The sequence below is a fragment of the Elephas maximus genome, chromosome 27, assembly GCF_024166365.1.
Source record: "Elephas maximus indicus isolate mEleMax1 chromosome 27, mEleMax1 primary haplotype, whole genome shotgun sequence".
NCBI classification, from domain to species: domain Eukaryota; kingdom Metazoa; phylum Chordata; class Mammalia; order Proboscidea; family Elephantidae; genus Elephas; species Elephas maximus.
Genome location: NC_064845.1, coordinates 15,574,697 through 15,595,507, shown reverse-complemented (window position 1 = coordinate 15,595,507; position 20,811 = coordinate 15,574,697). Strand labels below are relative to the sequence as shown.

General features: G+C 40.9%; 1 protein-coding gene across 17 annotated transcripts in view; it reads right to left on the bottom strand.

Annotated features, from left to right (window-relative positions):
• Window positions 1-3,308: 3,308 nt before the first annotated feature.
• THRB (thyroid hormone receptor beta) overlaps window positions 3,309-20,811 on the bottom strand; it is a 415,197-nt gene continuing 397,694 nt past the window's right edge. For 14 of the 17 annotated variants that reach the window (XM_049871031.1, XM_049871028.1, XM_049871023.1 and 11 more), the window contains 2 exons: window positions 14,437-14,695; window positions 3,311-8,856 (listed from right to left, as the gene is read on the bottom strand). In XM_049871031.1, the coding sequence (XP_049726988.1) occupies window positions 8,615-8,856; window positions 14,437-14,695 (501 nt within the window). In that variant the 3' untranslated portion in view covers window positions 3,311-8,614. Of the gene's footprint in view, window positions 8,857-14,436; window positions 14,696-20,811 lie in introns of all 17 variants that reach the window. The other 3 variants (XM_049871036.1, XM_049871035.1, XM_049871037.1) reach the window with 2 other exon arrangements.

The window sequence follows — 20,811 nt, the reverse complement described above, 5'->3', positions numbered from 1 at the left end:
AACATCTATGTGAGAAAATATTTGCCATTTCAACTTTTTTTTTACATGTCCAATTTAGTGACATTAATTGTGTTCATCATGTTGTCAACATTATCTGTTTCCAAATTTTCCCAACCACCCTTAACAGAAGCTCAGTGTGCCCTAAGCAATGAGTTCCTTTTCCTTCTCCCCCCACCGACCCCGACTCCTGGTAGCCACTAATAAACCCAGGTCTATTCCAGATATTTCATATAAAAGGAATCATAACAATATTTGTTCTTCTGTGACTGACTTATTTCACTCAGCATGGTGTTTTCAAGGTTCATCCATGTTGTAGTATATATCAAGATGTCATTTTTCTTTATGACCGAGTAGTATTCCATTGTATGTTTGTACCAGATTTTATCCATTCAATGTTGATGGACATTTAGGTTGTTTCCATCTTTTGGCTATTTTGAATAGTGTTCTTGTTTGTTCATTCTTATATGTAAATTTTCCCACGATTTTTAATGTTCTAATAAAAAAATTAAGTAGTTATGTACTTTATTCAACTATTGATAAATGTTGCCAGTCTTCAAATAACTTATCTACTCCTCCATTTATCACATTAATTCTTTCATTTCTACTAAAAATGTATGGTATTTTCCAATTATCTCTTCTTTAATGAATTGTTAATAACCAAATAGATATGTTATTAAAATTTATCTCTGATTTAATTGGAAATAAAATTTTTATCATTATATACTTCTAACTCTAGGTCAATATTTTTAAAATTAGTATTTTAAATTTTAGATTCATTTCCTTAGATTGCCAGGTATTGAAGTAGAAAAAAAAGTAAAACAGATATAAAACCAGAAGCTCAAAAGTTACAGTAATAATTTGACCCCACAAATTATAAACATAAAAGATAAGATAGCGTAAGAAGAGTAAAAAGATTTGAGAAAGAATAATGAAAAGAGATTTAAATGTAATATAAATATTTACTTAAATAGCAACCATAAAGTATTAAGAGATGAAATAGTATTAAATTTTAAGGTTGAAAAACTAGAGAACTGGAGAAAAATGAATGAAATAAAAATAGACATGGAAAAAGAAGTGATAAAAGATCAAAGGTAAAATAACACACTACCAGATTCTAGGAGGATAGAGTAAAAAGAAAAAAATAAGGGCTAAAATGAGAAACACAGAAATGGTAAAGGAGACAAGTTTGTAAAATCCTCACTTATACCACATTTATAAAACCCTCTGTTAACTGAAAGGCTGGAAGTTTGAGTTCACCCAGAGGTACCTCAGGAGAAAGGTCTGGTGATCTATTTCTGAAAAGTTAGCCATTGAAAACCCTGTGAGGCACAGTTCTACATGTGGTCACCATGAGTTAGAGTTAACTCGATGGCAAATGGTTATATAAACACACATACATATTCTCTAAAATAAAACAAATAAAGTCATTTCTTTGGGGAGGCAAATACATTCCTTAGGGTGGAGTTGGAAAATACATAATATAGAAAACAGATAAACATAAAAATCATATACAGTCCTTTGAATAGAGAGTAAGAAAACCCAGAAAATAGTCCTCTGAATTAATCAAGCCCAGGGAAATAGTAAATGCTTACTCCAGCTTACCTGGACTGGCTTCTTTCATGAACCAGGGAGGATGTAATAATAAACTTTTTTTGTGAAGTGCTTATTTGGTTCACATTCTGACCAAATCTGTGTTAAAGAGACCCCGTTGCCGTACTGAAAATGGATGTGCTTTCAAACCTACCTTTCAGCACAGACGTTTGTTGCTTTTCCTTGTCCACCATTCCTCCCTACTTCTTATATAGCAAAAAAAAAAAAAAAAAAAAGACTTAAAATTTTCTTTGAGGAATGATCCCTGCCTCAGCTTTCAGTCCATAGTTTGGGTGGGATTGATTATTCCTCTCTTCCTCTACCCAGTGCCAGGGAAAAGTATGTTTCAGAGGCTCAAGCTAATTAGCATATCCATCATCCTCACCACAGTGATTGGCTCAGGAATGGGTACATGACTCAATCTGGGTCAATGAAAATTAGGCTCAGGAGTTTCATTGGAACTGTTGAAGAAAAGAAACTCTCTTTGCACTAGATTTGGGGCTATAAGGTTAATTTCAGAGCTACTGGGAACCACCATCAGATGAAAGTCTATATGAGTTTGAAGTCTACATGAAGAAAACCTCTTGAGAGGAAGATATACATGGAGAGATGAAGAGTGGCATCTCCTAATAATAGCGAATGAGCACCCAGGTCCAGCCATGCCTGAAGTTGTCTTACACCTCAACCTTCCAGATACAAAAGCCAATAAATTTTCTTTATGATTAAGCCAGTTTGATTTAAGTTTTTGTCACTTGCCACACAAAGGATCCTAACTAACTTGTGTTCAGGGCAATGGGGATTGAAGTGTATGTTGGGTGCCGAGGTTTGTATAATTCCATTAATCATTAATATTCTGAAACATTTTGAGAAAAGAAGATGAACGTAGTCTTTGAGATGAAAAGGCTTAGTTCGCCTACCCATCTCCATGGCTTACTCCAAAGAGATAATCCCCCACCAGCCTGTTACATCTCTCCTCCCCTCCCCCAATACCATCTTTCCAGATAAATTTATTAGATGTTTATGAAACAAATACCCTTACATCCCCATTTTCTTCCTGTCATGGACTGAATTATGTCCCCCCCCCCCCAATGTGTGTATCAACTTGATTAGGCCATGATTCCCACTATTGTGTGGTTATCCTCCATTTTGTGATTCTAATTTTATGTTGAGAGGATTAGAGTGAGATTGTAACACCACCCTTACTCAGGTCACCTCCCTGATACAAGGTAAAGGGAGTTTCCCTGGGGTGTGGCCTGTACCACCTTTTCTCTCTCAAGAGATAAAAGGAAAGGGAAGCAAGCAGAGAGTTGGGGACCTCATGCCACCAAGAAAGCAGCACTGGTAGCAGAGCGCATCCTTTGGACCTGGGGTCCCTGCACCTTAGAAGCTCGTTGACCACGGGAAGACTGAGGACAAGGACCTCCTTCCAGAGCTGACAGAGAGAAAGCCTTCCCCTGGAACTGAGACCTTGAATTTGGACTTTTAGTCTACTTTACTGTGAGGAAATAAATTTGTCTTTGTTAAAGCCATCCACTTGTGGTGTTTCTGTTATGGCAACACTAGATGACTAAGATACTGCCCTTTTGGTAGAAGCGGAGGTGACCACATCAGGCAACAGTGTGCCTATTTAGTAAATAATAATATTTAAAGAAAGAGACAGGAAAATATATCAATTATTAGCTTTTTCTTTTTTTTCTTTTTAAGAATTTAAGCTTATGAATTTATCTACGCCCACTATATTCATAATTACAATTTAATATCTGCATACAAAAGCTATGTAAAAATCCATTTTTCCCAAATATACAAATTTTCTTTTTGGATAGTTTAAAACATTTCGATCACAGATTTCAACAGAGTTTTAGGCTGAAAAACAATATTACCAATCTAGCAATATCACATAACACTGTTTGCAAAACAAAAATCTTCCAATGACTGTAAATCTTTTCCTATTCTGTAGTATTTTGCGATTCTCAGGGCATGAAAACATTATGGAAAAGAAAAAAAAAGTGTTTTCTCTGAAGACAGCATAGGGAACCAACTTGGTTCTATGCTCGAATTCAAAAGGCCAAGTCAATTCCTGCTAACCTGTTGCCGTTGAGTCCATTCTGACTCATAGTGACCCTATGGGACAGGGTAGAACTGCCCCACAGAGTTTCCAAGGAGCGCTGGTGGATTCAAACTGCTGACCTTTTGGTTAGCAGCCGTAGCACTTAACCACTGTGCCACCAGGTCAATTAGGAAGAACTAAAAGAAAAAAGAAATTGCATAAGGTCAGTTGATTCATGCCCTGATATTTTTCCCTATTAACAATACCTGTGTAATTAAAGTGTCTTCTTTTGTCTTACATTGTGCTCCATAATTTACATGACTATTATCTGCATCCTGAGGAGGACAGATTTATAGTTGATTGTCTTTTGCATAAGGTGGGTCAGCTTTAACTGTGCAACAGAAAGCCACACACAGCGTTTTACCTGCACGATATTGCTCTCAGAGGCAATAGTAATTAGTGTGGAAACACATTAGAAATGCACATGTTTTGCATTTGCAAACATTTATACAGCACAGTAAAAATTCTGTGACAAGGCCAAACCTTTTTTTTCCCTAGTCTTGTGTGTGTGTGTTTAATTTTTTTTTTTTTTTTTTTAAAGATTAAAGTAAAATGTTTCCATTGTAAAAAATACACACCGGGCAAATCCTTACCTGGATAATAAATATCTACATCACAGTACAATAAAATTTCTTCTCTATAAAATTTAAATATGGATTATAGTCTATCGCTATCCAAAGAAACACTATGCTACTATTTTCCGTATTATTAAAATAACAGGAAAAATTATGAGCTTATTTTAGAACCTGATGCTATAGCCATTGAAAAGGGTAAAGAGATTCAAATGTCTGTCATCACTCTCCTTTTAGAGAGGAGCTGTGGCTGGATGATTCACTTAAATTCAGCTCATGAAAAAGGTTTAGCCTTATAAATGCTGGCTACATTTCAAAAACCATAAGACTGATTTCATAATTAATGACTCATGCAGCAAAAGGTCAATATGACACGAATACGTTAGAGTTCCATAGAATAAAAATGTATCACCGACAATGACATGCTTTGAGGGTGCTCAGCAGTTCCTTGGAGGCTGAGTCTGGGGAGAGGCTTAGTGTTTAGGAGGGGACGAGGCTTGCACACCTGTTCCCGCAAGAGCAACTAGAAAAGCGTCACGGGGCAGAGCCGGGGCAGGCCGTCCACCCTGTGACCACACTGCAGGCTGAGGGTCATCGCTCAGGACACAGATGAGGGGGCATCACTAGGCTGAGGCATCAACACGTCAAGTGTGTCATTGAGGACCGAGGCTCATTTGACTAGAAAAAGCTCTGAGGCGGCACGTGGTATTTTGAGCAGAACCATGAAGAAGAAAATTACTTTTTTTTTTTTTCACTATTTCTGGAAATACTGCACATCTACACTGAAGAGCAAAGTACACTTAAGGGTCACACATATGCACGCACACACACACACACCCCACACTACTCATCTCCAAACGTTAACTGATTTATAAATAAGAATCCCAGTTGTACAGAAGTGTTCTGCTCTACTGGGACATCTCCCAATCATGGGAGATGGATGGGAAGGGTGTTTCAATCAGGTTCACACTAGATTTGAAAGTCTTGACAATATAAGGAAAAAAAAAAAAGCGGATTAAAATCCAGAGCAAATCCCTCACAATTGAGTCTTATGAGATGGAGTTTTGAGATGCTCTAAGTACCTCAATTAGTTACACAAGGAATGAGTTTACTTACTTCGACCACCAGAGCCCTGATCCTTTGAGTCCTTCTAGCCTTCCCTGTCAACCTGAAGTACACTCATACTTGTCCCACTCAGCCTATAGTATTAAGCCTCCAACAAGATTTTTGGACCAGCGGTTTGCCTGTATGAGGCAATCATTTGAGGGACTGAGGGCCAAACATGATTTTACATGGGACTGGCTGGGTTACTGTAGATATACTGTACTGTTTGGCCAATTCCCAGTCATAGTTAATCCCCAAAGCATTCTGATTTAGCTGTAGATCATCTCCGTACTTAATTTGAATCTGGGTGTGTCTGATGTAAGGGATTCTTGTCAAACAAAACAAGGAAAACTTGCCAGGGAAGGCCGCCTGAGGAGTCTGTGAACCCCTCCAGTGCCCCACCTGCTCACCTGCCTCTCTTTCCCTTCTGAGGGCAAACTTCACCCACACATCTTCTCTGAGTTACCTCGGAGCGTAGAAGGCAATTAAATGTTTCTGTACCAGAGTTCTTCTCCAAGGAGAGCAAGCAGAGGGAACTGAGACGTTAGTAAAGTAAGCACTTGAGGAGAATGGCTAGGGGCTAACTAGAAAAAGCCAAACCAAAAAAAAAAAAAACAAAAAAAAACTATATGTAAATAAAGTCAAGGCAGGTAGTCTACCCACGACCTTCATAATTATAATTTCATCACTACTTACTTTCTCTGGTGACTTAGCAAGTTCCATGGTGATATTCTTGTTTCCTTTTTCCCAGAAGCCAGAATGATTGCTTCGGTGCATTAAACATACAATTTTCCCCCCAGATTACTTCCATCATACTTGGGGTTTTCAGTGCTGTATTCTACTTTTTCTAAGGCCATGCTACCGTCTTCTAAATAGTTCACTAGTATGATGTCAACTTCAACATCACTCTGAACCAGCATCATATACACTTTTCTTAACTGCTAATAGGGCCATGCTTTGGTCTAATAAAGCTAGAAACGTGAATATAAAAGAAACCATCCAAAGAACCAGAGTCTCCCCCTAGAAATTCATACAATGTTAGGGATGGGAAAGGTTTAGAGACCATCTAATCCAAATGACTTACTCAGCAGGTGAGAAAACCAAGACCCCAAATCACACATCTACCAATGGACAGAACACAAACTAGAACTCAGGCACACTGACTCCTGGGCCAGTTTATGCTCCATCGAACTTAAAAAAAAAAAAAATTAGTCAACTTGGTTTTCACAGTGACTTACATTCCTTTGTTTTTAGGTGACCCTTACGGATATGGCTTTTTTCCCCCCAGATTCTCCAGGATAAGGCAGTAAAAGGCAGGCAAAGGAATAGTTTATCTCTACTATGCCAGTAAAAGATGAGGTACATTCAATTGCGTGGGTATATTCTTTGCTCGTTTTCTGAAGTTGAAGGGATGAGGTGTCACCATTTGTTTTGTGGGCACAATTCACCCCAGCATGGGGGAGGTGGCTGGGTAGGGGAGGTGGGAGAGTGTACGTGCACGTAGTCTGTAGGCATTTTCTGTGAGTATCAGTCAGTGGGAGCCCTGGTGGCACAGTGGTTAGGTGCTTGGCTGCTAACTGAAAGGTCGGTGGTTCGAACCCACCAGCCGCTCCTTGGGAGAAAGATGTGGCAGTCTACTTCCGTAATGATTTATAGCCTTGGAAACCCTATGGGGCAGTTCTACTCCTTCCTCTAGGGTCGCTAGAAGTCAAAATTGACTCGATGACATGGGGGAATAGTAGTAGTGTCAGTCAGGACAATGTTACAAGAGGGACAGAGAGGGTCAGTGGCAGGACCAGTATCTTCTGTCTTTGTTTAGTGACAGTCAAGCTATCTAATGCCTCAGACTCAGAGGGAAGATAGGGACTAGGAAACATCTGTGAGTCAGGCAAAGAGCTTGAGGATCTAAGACTGGCAGGAAGCAGTCACAGACCATCAAGACATGAAGGGACCCTCAGAACACGGCATTTTCCTTCAACTCAGAAATGTAATCGCACTAATCCTTCCTCAGAATTCTTCCACAATGAGCCTCAAATTTCAGCTTGTTATCTCTCCTTTGATTAGAAGATCCGATCCAGAGGGAAATCTCTTGTCAGCTCAGTGAAGATGCAATCAGGGTAAATAACTTCGGGAGCTTGGGAGATGTCAGATCAGATGCCATTAAAAAGTGACAACATCCTCTAAATAAATTTGATGTCTGTGGAAATTTTCTCTGAGCCTAAACTGTAAAGCAGCTTTCCTACTGTGAGGTAATGTTATGGGAATTTTGGGACACTGTTGAGTTATTGATGTCGGTGAAGATTTCTAATTTCTTTTGGCTCACTGAAAAAGTTTCCCCCGCCCTTGCTGGCCTTAATCATTTAAATACCTGCACATCTTTGAGTCATTCTCTTGTATAGTGTGAGCTAAATCATAGGGTTATAAAAATTATATTGAAAACAATGGCTAATTTTACAGGGCACAAATATTCCTGTGCACTTCAAATTATGCTTCCTGGAGAGAATCAAGGCCTCCAAAAACAGTAAGCTCTTGAAGAGTTGCAAATTTGTTCCGACCTTTCTCTACAAAGTCGAAAGCCATTATCTAATCAGAGGTGGTCTGTGTCCTGCTAACTTCAGCCCTGCAAAAATCAGGATTGGATCAAGATGACAAGATTATCTTGGTTTTAAGGCTTCTTTAGTCTTCCGCCCTGGGTGGCGCAAATGGCTAAGCACTTGACTACGAGCCGAAAGGTTGGCGGTTGGAACCCACCCCAAGGCACCTCAAAAGACAGGCCCGGTGATCTGCTTCCGAAAAGTCACAGTCTTAAAAACCCTTTGGAGCAGTTCTACTCTGCACACGTGGAGTTGCCATGAGTCCCAATTGACTTGACAGCAACTAACAACAGCGACGGTCTTCTGTGGTGCCATTTTGCTTGCTGAGTTTCTGATCAGGGACAGATGGGAGCTGGTGATGGCTTGGTGCTGGTGAATTAATGATCGTTCCCCACCCCACCCCCACAGCTGTAAAGCCTTCAAAGCGGTCACATCAAAGGACTGGAGAACAAAAATGCAATAGTTACAAGTACCTGCATTCAAGGGGCAATTTCATCCATGTCTATGCCAAGGACGATCTCCCTTTCTCCCTCAAATAATCCCCCAACACAAAGAAACAAAGAAACAAACAAACAAAAAGAGCTAGGCGATGGAATGAAATGACACCCAGTAGTGCGGTGGGAATTATGAGAATGAATTCAGTCCGTCTAATCCTCGAACACTTCCAAGAACAAAGGGGGAAAGAGTTCCGTGGGACATTCCACCTTCATGTGCAGGAAGCGGCTGGCATGGCAGGCTCCGATCATCCGCAGGTCTGTCACCTTCATCAGGAGTTTTGGCCAAAAGTGTGTCACATGGTGTTTTCGGTAATTGATATAGTGTTCAAAGGCCAGCAGGAAACTATCTTGGTATTTTTCTATTCTTTCAACACAGGCAAGCCCTGGGCGATCTGAGGGGAAGAAAGACAATAGATGTTACGTCAGAGGTGGAAAGGAGAAGCCTTGCCTTGTCCAATCCAAGGAGGTGCCAACACTTAACATGCTCAACTGCTAACTGAAAGGTTGGAAGTTCGAGTCCACCTAGAGCTGACTAGGAAGACCTGGCAATCTACTTCCAAAAATCAGCCACTGAAAATCCCATGGAGTACAGTTCCACTCTGAGAGACATGGAGTTGCCATGAGTCAGAATCAGCTTGAAGGTGATTGGTTTGGTTAATGGGTGAGAAGCACATCTGGGGACTTTTCAACTCCTAGGAATGAGTGTGGATATAACCTATGAGGCTTGGGGCATCAGAGACCAAGATACCAGGGTAGTGGCATAAATTAGGTGAAAGGAATCAGTGCTTTGTTCAGACAGGCATTTTTGGTTTAGACCAATCACCTCCTTGTGTGTGGAAGGTGATGCCTCCCTTCTGGGTAAAGTAGGAGACGTCTAACGTACAGAGCTGAAATGCTCTGCGTAATGAGGGGAAAGATTTGTGTTTGTACTGGCTGCCTGGGAGAAAGTGGAGGACAAGCATGGACATGAAGAGAGGGCAGAGATGTGAGAAGAGATTAGGAACATCGAAGGAGGCCTAGGAGCCAAAGGAGAAATGCCAGTCAGAAATTCCCTTGAAGACAGAGACGTAAAATACCCAATTTTAAGTTGTTTGCCAGGCTGTGATGTACCACCTCTTCCTTTCTCTTTCTTTATACCGTTAGTGAAAGTGCTACCTGCTATAGGTGCTTGGAGCCTTGGTGGAGGAGCAATGGTTATGTGCTCAGCTGCTAACCAAAAGGTTGGCCATTTGAACCTACCTAGCAGTTCCATGGGAGAAACATCTGGCAATCTGTTTCCATAAAGATTATAGCCTAGGACACCCGATGGGGCAGTTCTACTCTGTCTCATGGGGTGGCTATGAGTTGGAATCAACTCAGTGGCATCTAACTGCAACAGGTACTTGGGGGTTGATGGTACTGTGGGAAATTAAAGGAAAAAGGGAGGTGAGCCACAGTAGGGTCATCACGGCAAAGAAGAGAATAATCACAATGGGGAGTGGGAGTGAGAAGTGACCATGGCCCTGGGAATCTTCCCAAGTCTTGAGAGGACCACTGGTCCTCCCAATATGTAGAAGGGTAAAATCAGTTTAAAACATTAAAACAAAACAAAACAAAACAAAACAAAACATAAGAAGGCTGACAACTGGGAAACATCCAGGCTGCAAACACTTGGGTTACAAAAGTAATTTGTAAACCTGGATGGATTCCTCATATAACTCCATGAACCTCAAACATCACCCTGTCCAGTTCTCCCCTGGTTTGTTCTCTGTAGCTCCAATCAAATGAATGTACATTCTAAGTGTTCAGCTATTTAGAAATCTAGATAAGGTTTGCTTAATCTGAAAGGCCTACCACCTGCCTGTCAGTTTATTGTACTGTGGTGGCTTGTCTGTTGCTATGATGTTGTAAGCTATACCACTAGTATTTCAAATACCAGCCAAGTCACCCATGGTGGACAGGTTTCAGCAGAGCTTCCAGACTAAGACTAGGAAGAAAGGCCTGGCAACCTACTTCTGAAAATCAGCCAGTGAAAACCCTATGGACCACAACAGAATACTGTCTGACATAGTGGTGGAAGATTAGTCCCCTAGGTTGGAAAGCACTGAAAATACATAGTGGCTGCAACAACAGACTTGAGCATACCAATAATTGTGGAGACAGCAGAGGACAGGGAGACGTTTTATTCTGCTGTATGTGGGGTCGCCATGAGTTGAAGTTGGCTCCATGGCAACGAACAATAACAACGATCTGAAAGGAAGGACCAGGGCTCATGTCTCAATCCCACCTTCTGAGACTAAACAAAACACACAGGCTTTTGGAATTCCCTATCAGCTCAAATTGTGATTCGTGCATTTTTTATTTTGTGATGTCCTTCGTAGTTGAAGGTGCTATGGATCTGCTCATGCCCTCTCTCTTTCAGTCCCCTTTCTTCTCTCTCTTTGAGTGTGGACGAAGAATTCCCCATGGGACTCCTTAACTTTTGATCTAAAGAAAAAACCAGCGTAGTATTTCTCTAGATGTATTCCTTCAAAGGGTCAAATTAACTGGGGGTTTGTGGCATTAAAACTGTACTTTGATGAAAGACAAAGCTAAAATGGCCATATAAATGATGTAAAAAAAATGAACTGACATTTTGGTGATGCTGAAATTTGACTAAACATATTTACAAAGAGAGAATTTTTTTTTAAATCATGCTTTAAGTGAAAGTTTATAAACCAAGTCAGTCTCTCATACGAAAACTTATACACACCTTGCTATATACTCCTAGTTGCTCTCCCTCTAATGAGACAGCACACTCTTTCCCTCCACTTTCTGTTTTCATGTCCATTCGGCCAGCTTCTGACCCCTTCTGCCCTCTCATCTCCTCTCCAGACAGGAGCTGCCCACATAATCTCATGTGTCTACTTGAACCAAGATGCTCACTCATCACCAGTATAATTTTCTATCCCATAACCCACCCCAGTAGTCCAGTCCAATCCCTGTCTGAAGTGTTGGCTTTGGGAATGGTTCCTATCTTGGGCTAACATAAGGTCTGTGGACCATGACCTCTGGGGTCCTTCTAGTCTCAGTTAGACCATTAAGTCTGGTCTTTTTACAAGAATTTGGGGTCTACATCCCACTATGAGGAGAGAAATATTTTAAAGGTCAAAGACTGTCTACAGCTCAAGACAAAAATTCTCAACGAAATGTCTTGTATCATTTCCAGTTTAGCTCTCTGTTTATCACTGCAGGACCCAGGAATTTACTGAAAGGTTGGCAGTTCGAGTCCACCCAGAGGCACCTCAGAAGAAAGGCCCGCTGACTTACTTCCTGAAGATCACAGCCATTGAAAGCCTTATGGAGCACAGTTCTATTGGGGTTGCCATGAGTTGGAACTAACTTGACTATGACTGGTTTGATTTTTTGGTTTTAGCTTCTGGAAAAGACCTCAAAGTAAAGGACTATGATACTGTGTAACCCAAACGTCAAACAAATTGTGTGGCTTAAAAGAGAGTTCTGAGGATGAATTAGAGCAGGGATGGATTACCCAATGAGCAAGGTACGCACAGGCTCACTTGTGCTTACTTACTCATCAGTAGCTCACAACTTCACCCGTTTTTGTGTACCCGTTTTGTATTTTTTTCAAACCTGAGTGAAATTGTGCACTACAGATGAGTAAGTAAACACCAGTAAGCCTGAGTGTACCTTGCTTACAGGTTCCTCTGCCCCTGAATTAGAGCCTTGGAGCACTGATATGTAGGTATTATGTGCCAAATGTCAGGTGCCTTGTAATATTTTCCTGTTCCCGGCAATATTAACGAAAAGTGCCCAGGTCATTAGGATGAAGAAGATTTTAAAAAGTGATTGAGTTATATCATGGGGCTGTCAGGCAGTGACAGCCACATAAAATCAGAGACTTCAGAAAAATTATTCAGTTAAGCGTTTGATAGTGTTTCGTATCACATTCATAATTTTTTTTTACCAACTTTGCATTCTTTCTGTATCTACCTTACTTTGAACTTACTTAATAATCTATTTAAATTGATTCACTATAGAGGAAACTTCATATTACTCAATAAATAAAAATCCATTTGCCATAAATAGAAGATAACTACAAAAATAGGTACACGGCAAAAAACTTTATTAAATTTTTGCTCAAGGTTCTTACTGAAGACCGTACCTGAGATCCACTCTCTCTCTGTTATGAAGAGAGGTTGGCAAGAGTTAGAAAGGTGTTAAAGACAGGCTAGCACCATACCTAATCTCTTTCATTGCATTACTTAGGAGACATGATCAGAAAGAGAACTGTAAAAGAAATAACTTTGTCACTAGGTGACTTGACATTATTTAAAAATTCTACCACCAAAATTTCAGCCCAAAAATCATCTTGAGTCCCTCGAGGAGTAGAAACAAAGGGTAAAACAAAACCAGTTGCTGTCTCGTCCATTCCAGTCGCCCCATGTGTGTCAGAGTAGAACTGTGTTCTGGGGGGGTTTTCGATTGTTGATTTTTCAAAAGTAGATTGCCAGGCCTTTTTTCCAGGGTACCTCTGGATGGACCTGAACCTCCAACCTTTTGGTGAGCAGCTGAGCACTTAACTATTTGCACCACCCAAAGGACTCCCCTCCAGGAGTCTACTTCCATTTATTTAGTTGAATTTGTTTATTTTAAAAGAATCTAAAGCCAGAGAGGCTACGGGGCTCACCCAAGATCACACAGGTAGTCCTTAGGTAAGCTACAAATTTTAATTCTTTAAGCATAATTCTACTAAGTTAACTAGGGGAGCATCAACTTTACAAAGAATTCTCATTTTACTAGTGACTGAGATTTTGCCTGGATATTCAGCCATTTCTTGAATAAACATTTCCTGAATTCTACTAAACACTGGTCTAGGTGCTAAGTGTACAAGTAGACATGTCACTGTTTTCAAAAAATAAGTAGTTGAGAAAGAGAGAGAGAGAGAGAGAGAGAGACAGGTAAGCAGAGAGTTAAAGAGCAGCAACAAGTGCAGAGCCAGGGCTAGACTTAGGGTGCTCTGAAAACGTAGAAGATGACTCTGAACCACCTTCTACTTAAAGACTAGTTTTCCTGAAAGACCGTGGTGCATTTTGTATTTCTTATTTATTATGACAAGATCCCTGAAGAAAGAAGTATTAGCGTTATTATTATCTACCGTTTACTGGTGGGAATTAGAGGTGTTCATAATGACCTACGGCAAATGAAAGATGGCTATGAGTTCTTTTCCATTCCTTCCATCTAGAGGAGGACTACTGAATCTGGACTGGTGCTGGAACAGGTTTGGGCTCATCGAATGTGCTAGAAGTGATGCTGTATAACTGAAGGCTGGACCTTAACAGCTCTGCAGCTTCTGCTTTCATGTGCTTGGAACGTTTCCTCTTGGAATCCAGCAGCCATGTAAAGTTCAACTACTCTACAGAGGAGAGGCCACGTGGAGAGAGGCCTGAGCTGTGCTGGATATCTCAGCCCCGGCCTCCATCCGCCATCTTGGATGTTTCAAGCCAGGAAGTTTTGAGGCGATGTGTTACACAGCAGTCACCTGCCCACCCACCCATGTGCCATGGAGTTGATTCTGACTCATAGAACTGAAACTTGAGTTGTAGATAAGCCAAGAACAGATTCTACGTCTCACTCATGGTTTCCAGTATTCTACTCGCACCCACATCCTGTATATGTAAAACTAGGAGGCAGGCTTGGCCAGCTAACACGAGGCAGGCTGGGTAGTATCCACTGAAGGTGGGACATTTCATGGAATCTTTCAGATAGTCTCCTTGGCTCTGTCCCACTACCCCAGGAGACTGCAAAAAACATGTGACACCGGATATCCTCCTTCAGTTTCCCTTCATCAGCAAACCCCTGATGGCTCCTTGAAGGAGGACGAGATACGATTCTGAAGCTAAAGGGAGGCTGAAAACTCATCAGGTGATCTGAATTAGCATCAGACAAGCAAAAGCTCTGTGCAGACTCTCTTCAGGAAGTCTGTGCATACTTACCTGAAGACATCAGCAAAACTGCCTGGAGAAGAGCTACTTCAGTGTCGTCCAGGTTGAAAGAAGAAAGGGACATGCCCAGGTCAAAGATGGCGTCCGACACCACCCCAAGACCCCCGTTTTTCAGCTGGCCCCGCGTCACTGCCATTTCCCCGTTCAGGGTTAAAGTCTCGCTTTCTGGGTCGTAGCGCACAGCAGCGCGAAGGGACATGATCTCCATGCAGCATCCTTTGAGGAGGATTATCTGGTCTTCACATGGCAGCTGAAAAGAATCAGCCACATCAGCAAAGAACAAGGGGACAAGTGGCAGGAACAACATGCAGTATCTTAAAAGCAACAGAAATAACATTCTGTCATCAGCGTTAGTCCTGGATTCTTTGAGACTGTCACTTTTCCTTTCCTACTTGGCTGCAGACTTTCAGCAACTACCTTTAGTACTCCAAGTTGATTGGAACCTTCATCTGTTTTAATCTCAGTAGTTGGCATTTCTTTCATGAGAGATATAGATCTCTAACTGGTATTGCAGTCATGTGTGAAACTGTGTTATAACCTGGTAGTTTGGGCTTTGTATTATAACCCCTGACTGATAGATAACTCCTTTAAGGTAGGGTTTATGTTAAACTCATCTCTGTTTTCTCTTACACATGGCATCATGCCTGCTAGACCAAAAAACCCCAAAACCAAACCCATTGTCATCGAGTAGATTCAGCCTCATAGCTACCCTATAGGACAAAGTAGAACTACCCCAAAAAATTTCCAAGGAGCAGCTGGTGTATTTGAACTTCTGACCTTTTGGTTAGCAGCTGAATGCTTAACCACTGTGTGTAGATATCTGTTCAATTATACAGGGAGCCCTAGTGGCACAGTGGTTAAAACGATCAACTGCTAACTGGCAGGACAGTGTTTCGAAACCAACAAAGGCTCCGTGGGAGAAAGACATAGCAGTTGGCTTTCATAGAGATTTACAGCCTTGGAAGCCCTGTGGGGTCACTGAGTCAAAATCAACTTGAAGGCAGTGGGTTGAGTTCAATTAAATGTTGGCTATTTTGTATTTCATTAGGAAAAAAACTCAAAAGGTATCAGTTTGCTCCTTTAAGACTTTTATAATTTGATGTAAAAAAATCTTAAAATGCCAAACGTCTTACAGAGCCATTTTTGATCTTTATATTGGGTGGATTTTATCCATGTTGACATCTCCCTCTCAAGAATACCTAGGGTTTATTTTGAGATGCTGTCATTCTGTGATTCTCTGATTACAAGAGAGATACCTAGTAAATTGAGTAATTCTGGTGAATTTCTGAGAAGAACATAACCCTAGGAGCCAGGAGGCCTGAGTTCTAGTTTTGTCCCTGCCTGAAATTCACTAGGGACCTTGGGCAAGGTTTTAACACCTCTGGGCTACGAGCATCTGTAAGTGACCTTCTAGTTCTATGCCTTTTTTAGAAACTCAAGGAAAAGCTTGTTTCAAAAAACAAAGAGAAGCACAGTTCCCGGCTAACCAGTAGAGTCAGTTGTTGACTTGGAGCTATAAGACAGAAATATTGGTGTGAAAAATACTAAATAGTAGATAATTGGGTTTAATCTCATTTGGTCACCGTGTTAATTAGGGTTTGTCGATGATGTGATAATGCGATGACATTAATAATAAAATATAAAAAAGGACTTGCTAAGCAAAATAATAAAAACTCAAAATTTTAGTTTTTGGAGGGGAAGAATGTTTACAAATGTTATTATCAAAATAATTTCAAAGGCCATTAGTTAATGGGTGCTTTTTTTTTTTTTATAGTGAATCCACCTAATTTAATCTTGATAGCAATAGAATGAGATAGATATTCTAATTCCAATTTTACTTACAGATGTGGAAACCCAGGCACGGAAAGCTTAAATAACATGTTAGAGGTCACATGAATGTTTTGTAGATGAGGCTGGGATTTGAAGCTAGGTCTGTCAAAATCCAAAGTCAAGAGATTATAAGAACAGACTCTTGAAGTTCTTGAAGTATGGCTAAGTTTCCATAAACAATGAATATGTAATCAAACCGAACCCCTTGCGGCCTTGTCGACTCTGACTCATAGCGACCTTATAGGACACAGTAGAACTGCTCCATAGGGTTTCCAAGAAGCGGCTGGTGGATTCGAAGTGCCAACCTTTTGGTTAGCAGCCAAGCCCTTAACCACTATGCCACCAGGGCTCTGTTAAATTTAGGATATTATATAAAACTGAAAGTAATACTACTGAATTACATTTAAAATTCCATGTATCTCATACATTTCACCAAGCCAGCCTAGCCACCTCACCATTTCATTCCAAGCTGCTTAGCTTTTCTACAGAATGAAAGTCATTCATCTCTGGTTCTGGAATCCACATGTACAATTTCTCTCCTTCCCACAATTAAAAAAAAAAAAACAAAAAAAAAACCTCTGTGATTTGCTTTTGTTTAGATTCTAATTTGTACTCCTCAGTAACCACCTTGGGTTCCCAAGTGCATAGTAGAAAATAGAAAACTCAAGCTTGGGTAGGTCTGCTATAGGTATTGGGGAACTGGCTGAAGAAGGTAGGCAGAGAATGGCTTTAATACCAAGGGCAGTGGTTCTCCGAGTTCGTCTCCACCAGAGTCACCTGAGGGCTTGTTGAACACTGATCTCTAGGCCCCACCCCTGAGTTTACATTCAGTAAGTCTGGGGTGGGGTCACAGACTTTGCCTTTCTCACAAGTTCCCAGGTGATGCTGCTGGTTCCTCAGGCCCCACTCTTGAGAACCACTGACATAGAATAGCAAAGAACAGTTACTAATCAGATCCAGCTATTTATTGTTTTACCTGTCACAAAGTGCCCGTCACTTGGGCAGGCTCCACTTTTGTAGACTAGTCTGACTATAGATAAAGTAGAACTTTTTTTTTTTTTAAACCTATGAACTGTTCGTGATTAGATCAAATGTAAAGAAAAGCTGAATAAGTATTTGCAAAGGCATCACCGGTGGTTTAAAAACCATGCTATGTGCTGTTTGCCTTCAAGTGATGCAAATCCCTAGTGAGATTTGTTTCAACATGTGGGCAAATAATCTCTCAGTCACCTGAAGAAATGCTTTCATTGTGAGAATGCTCAGACAAGGGCCTGAGAGGCAGGGACACTCCACAGACTCTTCCTGTCTTCTTAAGAAAGCGTCGCTCGGTTTGACTAGCAAAGACGAAGGTGCCGTGCCCTCTGGGATACCTGTGCTGGGGTCTCAGAGAGCTGCTGTTACAGGCAAGCACCTGTGAGTGGTTCTCTGTATTTTTGGCAGCTCCACCAGCAATGTGTTTAGAGCCTTGCAAAACCCCAGGTGTCACACAAACCTTGCTAGGTTGGTTGACATGGGCCTTAGCAGAACCATCACCAGGAGCACAGTTTGAACAGCAGAGGCATCAAACTGGCTGGCAGAAGCTCCTGGCTCCCAAGACCAGCTGAGATCTCTAACTCATTTTCACAAGTAGCTCAGATCATTTCCTCTTTTGAGTTCCAAAGAAAGTGTAAAAGGCTAAAGGTCCCCTGGAGGCCACAAATGGCAGATCCACATGCATTTCTGCTGTAAAAATGGCCCCAAACTTGTTGGAAACAAAACAATATTTTCCACAGCAATTTGGAGACTACAGAATATCAGGGTTGAAAGAAAGATTGAATCATGAAAACGAAGCAGGCTTGGATTCCTGAGGAAAATGTGAAGAGATAAGCTTGCCTGTCACACATGGGCTTGGAAATTTCCATGCCGACCCCTCACCCTCACCACAGAAGTGTCGACAGCACCGTGTCTAAGTTACTGGAGGTGGTTTCTTTTCCTTAGAAAAAACAGCTGTTATCTCTCTTTAATGGTTGGTTTACCTGAGTTTTACATTTAAAAAAGCAAACATTTTTGGTGGGTATTCAAAGGGGAACATGTGAGTGGTAGGCTGGCTCAAGTTGTAGGGGTAGCCAACTCAATAGAATCCCTCTTCAGACACCAAGGACTTGGGCTGAGGGACACAGCCCAGAAAAAGAGGGCTAAGAACAGTCCAGGAAAACAAAGCCAAGCAACCAAAGATAAAAGAAAGGTGACACCCACAGTTGGCAAGAGTGAGAGAAAGGGAGCACTCTCGGTCGCAGCTGTTGAGAGTGTACAACCTTTCTTATGGGCAGTTTGGCAACACATAGAAAGTTGTGAAAGGTGCACATACTGTGGTCTTTCAGTTCACTTCTAGGATTTACCTTTAGGAACAGTCAGTGATGGGAGTAGGGTGTGGCCACCAGAGTATTCGTTGCAGCATGCTTATATTAGTGAAAAATTGGAAATGAACTAAAGATCCAATAAAAATAAATAACCTAAATTATGGTTGATCTAGTCTTTGGAATGGTGACCCACGTGTGTCACAGCAGAACTGTGCTCCATAGGGTTTTCTTTTCTTTTTAAAATAATATTTACTGTGTTTTTGACGGAAGTTTATACAGCAAATTAGGTTCCCATTTCACAATTTCCACACAAATTTTTCAGTGGCATCGGTTACATTCATAGGGTTTTAAGTGGCTGATTTTTCAGAAGTAGCTAGCCAAGCCTTTCTTCCAAGGTGCCTCTGAGTGGACTTGAACCTCCAATATTCTGGTTAGCAGCCAAGTTTGTTAACTGTTTGCAATATCGAAAGACTCCATGAGTCAGATTTGACTTGGCAGCAACTGGTTTCCTTTTGTTTTTTGTTCTTTGGAATGGAGTCCCTGGGCGGTAAAAATGGTTAACATGCTTGGCTGCTATCTGAAAAACTGGCACCGCTGAAGAGAGTCCTAGTGATCTACTTACAACAAACCAGTTACTCAGGGAACATCTAGCTCAACTGGCATAAAATATTGTATAAAGAAAATGTTCAACATTCTACTTTGGTGAGTAGTGTCTGGGGTCTTAAAAGCTTGTGAGCAGCTGTCAAAGATATTCCGCTGGTCTCACTCATTCTGGAGAAAGGGAGAATGAAGAAAATCAAAGACACAAGGGAAAGGTTAGTCCAAAGGACTAATGGACCACAACTACTACAGCCTCCATCAGACTGAATCCAGCACAACTAGGTGGTGCCTGGCTATCACCACTGACTGCTCTGACAGGGACCACAATAGAGGGTCCCAGATAGAGCTGGAGAAAAATGTAGAACAAAATTCTAACTCATGAAAAAAAAAAAAAAAAAAGACAGACTTACTGGTCTAACAGAGACTGGAGAAACCCCGGCAGTATGGTCCCCAGACACCCTTTTAGCTCAGTAATGAGGTCACTCCTGAAATTCACCCTTCAGCCAAAGATTAGACAGGGCTATAAAGCAAAACAAAACTAAATGGGCACACCAGCCCAGAGGCAAGGATGAGAGGGCAGGAGGGGACAGGAAAGCTGGAAATGGGGAACCCAAGATCTGGAAGGGGAGAGTGTTGACATGTCATGGGGTTGGCAACCAATGTCACAAAGCAATATGTGCATTAATTGTTTAATGAGAAACTAGTTTGCCCTGTAAACCTTCATCTAAAGTACAATAAAAAACAAAAAAACAGCTATTGAAAACCCCATGGAGCACAGTTCTACTCTGACATGCTTGGGGGTGACCATGAGTTGAACTGACTTAATGGTTACTGGTCGTGGTGGCAGACTCTGGACTATTATGAGGTCATTAAAAGTCATTTTGTAAAAGAATACTCAAATGATATATTCTACAGTTGAGGGTAATAAATTAGTTACAATGGGGTACTGATCATATACTATTTCTTTATTTCAGTGTTGATTATGTGGGTGTGTTCAGCTTGTGAAAATTCATGGAGCTGCACTTTCATGATACATGTTTACTCTTCAATAAAAAGTAGAAGAAATGAAAGTATACTATGATAAACACTACATTAATATATTTCACATTATGACCATAATAATACTAATTATGACATAATAATACTTATTATGTGCTAAGCATTTTACATATATTATCCCATTTAATTCTCCCAACATACACATATATGTATGTGTGTGTAAATGTGTGTATGAGTATGTACACACACATCCATATATTTGAAAAAAGACTATAGTAGGGACCAAGATGCTAACAATATTAACTCTTGGTGGTGTTACCATGGGTGATTATCTTTGTCATATTGTATAAATCTTCAATGAAAATATATGATTTCTGTAATATCCATCAAAACTCTAACCAATGGTAATTTTAAAAGAAGATCATGTCAGGGACATAAAAAGCTCCATGCCAAATACAGATATAGTCAGGATTCCTTCATCTAGACTCCTCCGAGGTATGGGGTATGAATGGTTCCTGGTTGTATCAGGTACTCTGACCTCCGCCACAACGAAGCTTAGAAGAAGGAAGACGTTCTCTCCCAGCATCCTGAAGCCCAC